General features: G+C 43.6%; 1 protein-coding gene across 1 annotated transcript in view; it reads right to left on the bottom strand.

Annotated features, from left to right (window-relative positions):
- Positions 1-1,252: 1,252 nt before the first annotated feature.
- Positions 1,253-11,239, bottom strand: part of LOC109927198 (galectin-9) — a 31,433-nt gene continuing 21,446 nt past the window's right edge. The window contains exons 5-7 of the mRNA XM_048612343.1: positions 7,353-7,441; positions 6,776-6,944; positions 1,253-2,139 (exon numbers count right to left, since the gene is read on the bottom strand). Coding sequence (XP_048468300.1) covers positions 1,993-2,139; positions 6,776-6,944; positions 7,353-7,441 — 405 coding nt within the window. The 3' untranslated portion in view covers positions 1,253-1,992. The remainder of the gene's footprint in view (positions 2,140-6,775; positions 6,945-7,352; positions 7,442-11,239) is intronic.

The raw sequence follows: 11,239 nt of genomic DNA, 5'->3' as shown, positions 1-11,239 counted from the left end.
GTGGAGAGAAAACAGAGTTAACATTTTGGGACCCATTCTGAAGAAGGGTCACTGAACCTAAAACATAAGCTCTGTTTCTCTCTCCACGGATACTGCCAGACCCGCTGAATTTCTCCAGCAATTTCTGTTTTTGTTTAAGACATCTGGTGTTCGTGAGAAGCGACAGGTCTTTTTATTTTCTTACCACCACCCCTTTTCTCATTGCTGATAATTGGATCTTACCAGTTCCATTTCTCTCCAAAATAATTATCAAAGAATGCATCAGATGAGCAAAGCTTCAAAAAATGTAGTAAAGCAATAAATATGCCTTTATTTTAAAATTATTATTAACTCCATTGGTCTTTTCAATTTCATCTCCTAGAATGATGCTTTCCTCATTCTTTTTCTTGGAAAACGCTTCTTATTGCTGCCACTTATAACCCACTTAGATGCCACTTCAGAGAGGTCACACCTGCAAAGGGCATCACAGGACAAGCACTAGGCGGGGGAAAGGAGAGCTGTAAAAGGGGGGTGGTATCTGTCGGTCCAGGTCCATGAATTAGAGAGATACAGGCTCCAAAACAGAGGTTGCAAGGAGATAGGCCAACAGGGTCACCAGAGATACAGAGTTCAAACTACAGCAGGTCAGCTTAAAGAACAAAATATCAGGGAGTTGCCTGCTGTCAAGAAGGGCTCTTAATACAAATTTGAGCACCAGCTTTACAAAGAAATCTGCATTCTTGTTAGAGAATGGGTATTAGAGTCAGTTAGCTCAGTTGGCTAGATGGCTGGTGTGAGATGCCAACAGCGCAGGTTCGATTCCCACTCCAGACAAGTTTACCATGAACGTCCTACCTTCTCAACCTTGCCCGAGGTGTGGTGACCCTCAGGTTAAACTCAACACTGGTCATCTCTCTAATGAGAGAGGGGCCTTTTAGGTCTATGGAAACTTTACTGATCAAAGTTGCAATAATGGTCACTGATGTACACGGTAAGGAGACAAGTTTGGGGTAACAGGACCATTTAGATTAATGGTGAGAACGCCAGTGTGTAGGACTGAAAGCAAGACAATAGGTAGAGAAGCCTATTAGTTCTAAATGTTCTTCCTTATGATTGTACATTTGAACTGGAAAAAAATTCTATTTGCTCATCGCATTAATATACATGATATTGGTGAAGTCTGGTGCTGTGGGTGGCTTGTAGAGAGATGTAACTACTGCATATAAAAAGATAATTGGTTCAAATACACAAATACAATAAATCACCATCAGTATTTGGCTTTTCTTGTAAGATTTATTACTGTAACAGAATTCAGTGGTATATCAGATTAGTCTCATCTCAAAGTCTGCACCAGTCACTGGGAGTAAGAACAAGGAATCATCGAGGATTTGAAACATACTAGAATGTTACAAATAAAATGGTGACATGCAAAAGACAGATAGTGTGACAATCTCAGGGAGATGTAACCAAAGGCAAGGCTGGAAGGAGAGTGGGTAATTAGACTTGCAACACTGAATCCAAGAGTGTGGATCAGTTCTCACTCAGCAAAGGATGAATTTAGGAATAATTCATCTCCATGAGGAATGATTTGTTCATGTAACTAACAAAAACAAAATCTTGAAAATATCAAACCTCACCAATTATTGAAAAATATGGTTTACCTTTTCTCATTTGAAAGAATTTAACTAAGGACAAGAAAAGGCAGGTTTTATAAAATGGTAGTTACTTTACATAATTTTTAGTTTTAGAGAAAGGAGTTAATAATAAATGTGATAGGAAAAAGTGATTCAAACATAAGCTTTTAGCACATACATCAATCAATATGCAAATCTTGCTAAGCTTTCTCAATTAAATGATCCTATACTGTGAAACACTGCAGAAGGTAGGACAGTTCAGAGTCTCACTGGAATTATATAACCAACTCCTACCCTCCCTTCCTCCATCACCCCCCACTGCAAACACAAGTGGGATCTGACAGACACTGGATGTTCAGCTGGTTTTGGAGGCCGAGCTTTAAATACGAACACTGGAGAGAGTCACGTCCCCTTCAATTTGCAGTTCGTCGATCTGCTGGATCGGTTGGTAACGATGGTTGAAATCAAAAACATGACGATTGTTGACATTCACCCTGAAGAAAGGTTGCTCGCACAGAATGGTGATCTGACAGAGTAGGAAGGACAGCAATAAATGGTCAGGTTAGCAAACTAGAAAGATTAGGTCCTTTCTGTACCCACCTACATTTTTACCCCAGAGCTGGAACAGAATAAGAAGACCACACAACAAATAAAGCAATCATAGCAAACTAGTGTTTTCCTAAACAAATGTTCAAAGTGGTGCCAAACTCTAATAACACATTAATAATGCAGGCAGATCACATTTCTCTGTCTGGATAGTAATAACTGGACTCAGAGTCACACAGGAAAAGCTATATTCCTTAGAATTTCGAAAGGCAAGAGTTGATTATTTTGGATTAGTCAAATATTTAGGAGGAGCCAACAAGGCAGGTGGAAACTACTTTCACTGTGTGGAAACACGTTCTCGGCCTAAGAACTAGACCCAGATGTTTCAGGAAATTAGACATGAAAATGTGACTGCAAACAGCAATAATAATTTGGATCTCTCCTTCACAAATGGTAACTCATGATAGGTCAGTTGTTAGCTTTAAAATTGAGATTAATTGATTTTTTTTTGCTAAGTGTTTGAAAGGATATGGAACTAAGAAACATCTATGGAGTTAGGTCACTGATCAATCACTACCTCTCCAGTAAAAAGAACCTAGCCATCATCCCTTGACATTCAATGGCATTACCATCACTGAATCCCCCACTATCAACATCCTGGGAGGTTACCAGTGACCAGAAACTCAAATGCAGTAGCCACACAAGTACTGTAGCAAAAAGAACAGGTCAGGGCTAGGAATCTTGCAGCAAGTGACTTACTTCTTCACTTCCGAAAGCCTGTCCACCATCTACAAGGCACAAGTCAGGAGTGTGATGGAATACTCCCCACTTGCCTGGATGGGTACAGCTCCAACAACACTCAAGAAGGTTGACACCATCCAGGACAAAGCAGCCCGCTTGACTGGCACCACATCCACAAACATCCACTCCCTCCACCACCACTGACGCTCAGTAGCAGCAGCGTGAACCATCAACAAGACACACTGCAGAAACTGGAAGATCCTCAGACAGAACATTCTAACCCACGATCACTATCACCTAAAAGGATAAGGGCAGCGGATACATGGGAACGTCACCACCTCTAAGTTCCTCTCCAAGCATTTCACTATCCGGTCATGTCAATATAATGTATTTCCCTGTGTCACTGGGTCAAAATCCTGGAACTTCCTCCCTGACAACACTGTAGGTGTAACTACAGCACATGGACTGCAGTGGTTTAAGAAGGCAGCTCACCACCACCTTCTCAAGGACCACCAGGGATGGTCAGTGACGCCCATGTCCCATCAAAGAATAATAACGTCAACATTTTCACATTCTTAGGGTTAAAGGACTTACCCCCAAGTTCTAACATTTCAGCTTGGGGGTAAGTGGTTTCCATTTCACACTGGTCAAATCATGGTCTCTTAGAGGAATTTGCAAAGTGTCATAGCTAATGTTCAAGATGGGAAATCTAGCCTTAACCTTATTGTTTCAGTTTATATTCTTTTTCTGTTACTGATAAGTGAGATATTAGTTTAAAATTCGGCAATAATTGGAGGATGTGTTTGTGTCAGCACTGGGAGTGTGGTTATTTCAAGCTCTGGGTTGCAACACACAAGGGCCAGCTAGGAATATTTTATCACCCTGACAGTGTTTCTAGAAATGCATCTTCTTGCAGTTTTTATAAAATGTTAAAAGTAGACTATGCACCCAAAACAAACTGCAAGAACTGATTGATGCAATTTTTGAAATAGGAAGAAATAGAAACTGCAGCAAATCATAGAATCCCTACAGTGTGGACGCAGACCAATCGGCCCATCAAGTCCTCAGTGACCCACCAATCAGCATCCCACTCAGACCCAACCCTCCCTTCCCTATCCCTGTTATCCTGCATTTCCCATGGGTTGTCCACCCAGCCTGCACATCATGAACACAATGGGCAATTTAGCACAGCTAATCCACCCAACCTGCACATCTGTGGGCTGTGGGAGGAAACCGGAGCACCATGCAGACACCGGTCTCAGACATTTGCCCAAGGGTGGAATCGAATCCAGGCCCCTGGCACTGCGAATCAGCAGTGCTAACCACTGAGCCACTGTGCCACCCAAATGTATTGGGAAGATGCTAAGAGTGGCTGACATTCCCATTTTTGAAAATAAACTGGGATGAGAAGATTGTTGGTTCATTTGTCTTCGGTAGCTTTATATGTTGCAGGAAGGAAGTTGCCAAAGTTTTCCCAATTAGTCCTTGCTCTTTCCAGGATATTGCATGGAATGGTATTATTGATTGCACCATGTGCAGGTGAGATGGAGCTTCCCAATTCCATTGGGTTTTCTTCGATAATGCCAGGGATCGTGACACTTTGGCACTTCCTAACACACCCAAGTTCATGCCATCTGGTTATCAACACTTTGGGACTTTGTAGAAAGACACAGCACAGTAGGAAACCATTTCAGTTCATCCTTGGGTTGGCTCTTGATAAATACTATCCATTTGCTCTTCTGTTGTAGCCTTGTTATTTATTTACCCACTTCTCTTTTGAAAGTTACAAATCAAGTCTGCTTCTAACACTCCTATTTCCTCAGATCATCTCTGCTTCCTTTACCAAAAACTTTACATTTGTCTCCTCTGATTACCAATCTTCTCACTATTGAAAATGGTTTCTTGTCAGTGACTCCATCAACAAAATCTTTCACAAAGTATTTGTTTGCATACATTTGTTTTAAATTATTCTTAGCGTGAGAACGTTGATTAATTTCAGACAAATGTGAAACAACGGGTATAAATTTAAAATATAAATATTAAGATAACAAGCACTCAGGAATTAAACCTACCCCCCAATTACTTGGCAGTCCAGGTCTCACCATCTATTCTGGGGGTGCAGTCATTATTTAAACAGAACAACATTGCCAATACCCTCTGAAAGCCAGTTCCAACAAACATCTAAACAACCAAACAAGATTGCACAGCCTACATTTGACCATGTGGCCTCTTCAGGAACATGACTAGCTCACATCTGAGGGCTGCTGCTTCCCATGCATTTCAACTAGATCAAAGCACTGAAAACTATAAAATCGACCTCCAGAGGACAGACAAAGTAAAAGTTCCTAGTCTCCACAGAACCTTTAAACAGAAATCTTCATTCACATTCAATCCAGACATTCAAGAGGGGGATTGGATGATTATTTGATGAGAAATGGGGGAAAAGGTAGAGATTGGCACTAGGGGAATAGCAAACACTATGATGGTACAGAGGTCGTTGTCCACCCCTACCTTCCTTTGAGAAGGTAATGGTGAGCCACCTTCTTGAATTGCTGTAGTTCTTTTTTTTAAATTCATTCACAGGATGAGGGCGTCACTGGCTAGGCAGCATTTATTGCCCATCCCTAATTGTCCAAAGGCAGTTGAGAGTCAACCACATTGCTGGGGATCTGGAGTCACATGTAGGCCAGACCAGGTAAGGATGGCAGTGTCATAGAATAGAATCATAGAATCCATACAATGTGGAAACAGGCCCTTCTTCCCAACAAGTCCACACCGACCCTCAGAGCATCCCACCCGAACCATTCCCCTATAAACCCCCTAATCTACACATCCCTTCCCTGAAGGACATTAGTGAACCAGATGGGTTTTTCCAACAATCGACAATGGATTCATGTATTGAACATGCCTTATAGGGATTTGATGCTATTGAGGTACTATTGGGTAGTGCTGTAGAACAGAGAGACCTAGGGGTTCAGGTACCTCATTCTTTGAAATTTGCACCACATGTAGACAGGGTGATTAAGAAAGCATTTAGCAAGCTTGCCTTTGTTGCTTAGACATTTCAGTATAGGGGTTGGGACATCATGATGAGGCTGTACAGGACTCTTCAGGAGTATTGTGTCCAGTTCTGGTTGCCTTGTTATATTTTAAGCTGGAGAGGGTTCAGAAATGATTTACCAGGATGTTGCCGGGAATGGAGGTTTCAGTTATAAAGGAGGGGCTGGGACCTTTTTTCACTAGAGTGTAAGAGGTTGAGGCGTGACCTTACAGAGGTTTATAAAATCATGAGGGGTATAAATAAAGTGAATGACAGGTGTCTTTTCCCTAGGGTGTGGGATTTCAAGACTGGGGGCATATTTGTAAGGTGAGAGGAAAAGGAATTAAAAACACAAGGGGCAACTTTTTGTTTTTAAACACAATATTTCATGTGTGGGATGAACTTCCAGAGGAAATAGTAGATGTGGATACAGATACAATGGTTAAAGGACATTTGGATAAGTACATGAATAGGAAAGGTTTGGAGGGATATGGGCCAGGAGCAGGCAGGTGGGCCTAGTTTAGTTTGGGATTACGGTCGGCATGGACTGGTTGGACCAAAGGGTCTGTTTCCATGCTGTATGACTCTGAGTGTCTGGCTTGGCCATTTCAGAGGACAATTAGCAGTCAAATATTTTGCTATGGATGAGCTGTCACAAATAGGCCAAATGGATGACAATGGCAAGTTATATTTCTTAAAAGGTTATTAATGAATTGTTTAAAAATGACAACCCAAAAGCTGTATGGATCACCAAACCTGGGACAGATGAGAGCTGTGAGCACTTAGTGCGTTCTCTCTCCTGGTATCCCAACCACTAACTGGTTCAGGCACACACCTCAAATGGTTGTCCAAGAGAAAATGGATTTTCAGCCAAACTCCTCTCTTCCGTGCACCAGGAATTCTGCATGTAGCTGTTTCGCACAACGACCTCTTCGGTGCGGAATCGCGGACTGATGTGGAATGCAATGTCAGGAGAAATGCTTGGCTTTAGGTTAATGGAAAAACTGGAAGAGAGGAAGAAAGAAAAAAGGTTCAAGAGCAGGCAGTAACAGGTCCTTTGCAAAGTACCATGTAACAAAGAGATTGGACTGCATCAATGATTCACAATTCACAACTGGATCTGGTCTTGCATCACGCCAACTCAACGACGCATCTTCTCTTCCCCTGGCTGAGAGGAGTTTGAGAGTCTCTGACGTTGAAGGTCCTTATCTGATACTGAAACTTTGCCGACATGTAGGCCCAATCCTGTTCAGAATTCACTCCAAAAAATATCCACAGCTAAATTACCCACCCAAAGATCTAAGAAGTGTTTTGCAGAAGATAACATGGTAAATCCAGGTCAAGGAATCACTCTCAACATTCCCACATGGAGGTTAAATCAGCTTGTAAACTCAGTGTCAGAGGTCACGTACCTGCCACAGTTCGGTGCGACAGTCCCCTGAATGACAATAGATCTTGAGACAAAGAATCCTCCAGGGATCGGGGCCTTGAAAGGAACTTGCTGCAAGAAACCATGTTTTTGAGAATTAAAAACCAATCATTAATACTGTGATCACAATTCTTCCACACTGGGTGACTGAAGTGTAAAGAAGCTTATAAACTCAATGGGCTAAAGTGCTTCTTCGGGACTCATAGATCATAGAATCCCTACAGTGTGGAAACAGGCCCTTCGGCCCAACAAGTGCACACCGACACTTGGAGCATCCCATCTAGACCCATCCCCCTATAACCCACCGAATCTACACATCCCTGAACACTACGGGCAATTTAGCATGGCCAATCCACCTAACCTGCACATCTTTGGACTGTGGGAGGAAACTGGAGAACCCAGAGGAAAGCCACGCAGACACGGGGAGAATGTGCAAACCACACACAGACAGTCACCCAAGGGTGGAATTGAATCCAGGTCCCTGGTGCTATGAGGCAGCAGTCCTAACCGCTGAGCCACCATGCTGCCCCGCTGTACCGTACGATTATTCTGTGACAGATACATAATGGCAGTAAGATGAATGAATCGTAAGCTATGCTGCATATCAAACAGTGACATTAGGCCAAGGACATAAGTTTAATGGAGCAGGTGGCAAAATGCTAAGACCCATGTGAGGATTTGTTCTTCTGTTGTACCCATAGCATCACAACATTAGTGTAAAAGCTCATGGTGACTATCCAAAGGAATAATCATGGCAGTCACTACAGAATCATTCAAATCCAACAATTTATAGTTTTCCAGTATCCACTGTAACCAAAAGTGTTTTGGTGTGCTACCTTAAGTTAACATATATTGTGACTCCCAGTTTGGATTAAATTGACTTGGTGTTTTATAAAAACAACTCTGGGCAGTCAGGTTGTAGACGCGTGGAGTGAGAATTTGGATGTAATTTCTTTTGGCAGCAAAATGGGTTAGAAACCCCCTTTCCTCCCAAGAACCATTCTGTTTAGACAGGGGGTTATGACACACCTCTGGAGCAGGTGAGCCTTGAACCTGAACCTCCCGGTCCAGAGATAGGAACACTCCCACTGCACCACAAGACCCTCCCAAATGTATACGTATTTCTTTGGCCTTGATGACCTGATTTGCACTCATGGCACCAGAAACAAACTGGCGAGTTTAAAGGCAGCACCCTGACTGTACACATGTAGTCTCAGTGCTCCACCCTAGTGTTTGTCTCAAATTCAGCACAGAACCCATTCCCGTGCTAGAAATGTCACATCCTTCCCCCTGACGTGGGGGTGCCAGTGTTGGACTGGGGTGGAGAAAGTCAGAAGTCACACCACACCAGGTTATAGTCCAACAGGTTTATTTGGAATCACAGCCCCCTCGACACATGACAAAGGGGCTACGCTCCGAAAGCTTGTGATTTCTAATAAACCTTTTGGACTATAACGTGTGACTTCTGGCTATATCCTTCCCGAGTAACTGATCGGGCCTTGCGATGTATCCCCCTCTCTCCAGTAGGGGGAGCCAGCCTGCCGGTTTGGGACTCTCTCAGGAAGCTCCGTAGGAGACAGAAAGAGCAAATGCACTTCTCTGGGTCTCTCCACAGGGCTGTGATGACTGGGTATCATCGAAGACAGGGGGATCGCTAATGACGATTAGTAAAGCCCTCTGTGCACTACATGGATGGCAAGGGGGCCACACTACTAGATTTGACCAGCCACTCTCAGCGAATGAGCAATAATCAACTTCACAATGCATTGGTTAGATCAACCAGACCTCACTACTGTCAACTGAGTTAAACTGCAGTTTGGATGGACAGGATAGTGATGCCCAAGCAGCTGAATAGCCCAGCGCCATCCTGTCTAGATTCACTGCCGAGCACTGACACTTGCACCACAGCATTGCTTGCCCCCAGACGGAGTCAGCAGCTTTCAAAGAACTGGGGTTGAAAAGTGGAAGGAGGTGGTGAGGGAAAGAGGTGAGCAGTTCTACGTCTCAAAAGGAATAATTCAGCAACAGTACTTCAGCAAGAAAATGTTCAGTTTACAAAATATTGACTGGATACACAAAGTGTTTGTTCACAAGGAAATTAAAAAGGGTCTCGTAGCGTAGTGGTAGTGCACCTACCTCTAGGCCAGGAGGTTCAGGTTCAAGTCCCACCTGCTCCAGGGATGTGTTGTACCATGTCTGAAAAGGGTGATTTAATTTTTTTCCCTCAAGTAAGACACAGGAATGGGGAGCACAGAGATTGTCTGCAATTTGGCGCGGCACAGTGCTGCCTCACAGCAGCAGGGACCCGGGTTCGATTCCAGCCTCGGGTGACTGTCTGTGTGGAGTTTGCACATTCTCCTCGTGTCTGTGTGGGTTTCCTCCCACAGTCCAAAGGTGAGCAGGCTGGGTGAATTGGCCATGGGAAATTACCTGGTAATGTTCAAGGATGTGTCGATTAGGTGGGTTATAGGGGGATGGGTCTGGGTGGGATGCTCCGAGGGTCGGTGTGGATGTGTTGGGCCAAAGGGCCTGTTTCCACACTGTGTAGGGATTCTTTGAATTGGACAAGCCTTATTAATCTCTATCAGAGGGAGCGTATGGCAAAGGAATTTGTGGTGATTATGACAATTTTTTTTATCATTCACGGGATGAGGGGCATCACGGTCTAGGCAGCATTTATTGCCCATCCCTAATTGCCCAGAGAGCAGTAAAGAGTCAACCACATTCCTGTGGGTCTGGGAGTCACATATAGGCCAGGCCAGGCCAGGCCAGGTAAGGATGGCAGTTTCCTTCCCTAAAGGGGATTAGTGAACCAGATGGGTTTTTCCAACAATTGACACAAGGTCATCATTAAATGCTTAATTCCATATATTTATTGAATTCAAATTCCACCATCTGCCATGGCGGGATTTGAACCTGGGTCCCCAGAACATGATCTGGGTCTCTGGATTAACAGTCCAGCAATAATACCACTAGGCCATCGTCTCCCCTGGATGGCAATTTAGTCGTTAGTTTGGGGCTTGTTTCTGCATTTTCTAATAAATTTACTTGTGGGATGTGGGCAGTGTTGCGTGGGCCAGCATTTATGCTTCTTAATGGACATTGAGAAGGTGATGAGCTGCCTTCCTGAACGATATTGTGTAGGTAGACCCACAATGATGTGAGAGAGGGAGTGCCAAGATTCCACCAGACATATTAACATTCTCAGAAAATAGTAACTGTTCCTCTCACGATGGGGGATGGGGCGGGGGAGCAGCGCAGTTTCTTGTGTAGTCAAACGGGTTTTTATGTGCCAGACCCAAAACTGCTGCCAGGCCTTTTAAAGTGAGGAAAGGTTCAAACTATTAACCAGGCCTGCTCCTGCCTTGTGCCGGACCCTGACATGTGCACTTTCCAACAAGCAGTGATTTATGACCAGAAAATCCAATTCCATGAAATACTAACAAAATGCAACATTGCAATCTTTTCTGACTAGAGTGACAAATGATTGGTCTGAGACAGTTTTACTGAAGTTAACTCATTAGCTAACGTGTGATTCCCACACTGAATCCAAGAAAAACACTCCATGGGGACTAGGTCCTTTATTCTTGCAAATGGAAACACATGAGGCTGAACCTTAGTTTTTTGTTTGGGAAGTGCAAGTCACATCTAGTTTGGGGAAGTGATTCACACAACGAGGCTGAGCAAGTTCTCACCAAATCTCATCAAACTGTCCACATTCATTGTTGTCTGAGCTCTCTCAGCGAGAGTCACACCGTATTTCCACCCCCATCTTACTGGGCACTGTTCCCAAACAATTCTCCGCTCACCGGATATCCTGGAATTAACTGCTATCCTTTGCACTGATGCCAACTTTAAAAGGGTGCTGTG

The sequence above is a fragment of the Rhincodon typus genome, chromosome 26 (genome assembly GCF_021869965.1).
Source record: "Rhincodon typus isolate 14 chromosome 26, sRhiTyp1.1, whole genome shotgun sequence".
Classification (NCBI taxonomy): Eukaryota; Metazoa; Chordata; class Chondrichthyes; order Orectolobiformes; family Rhincodontidae; genus Rhincodon; species Rhincodon typus.
This window is presented reverse-complemented; position numbering and strand designations above follow the sequence as displayed.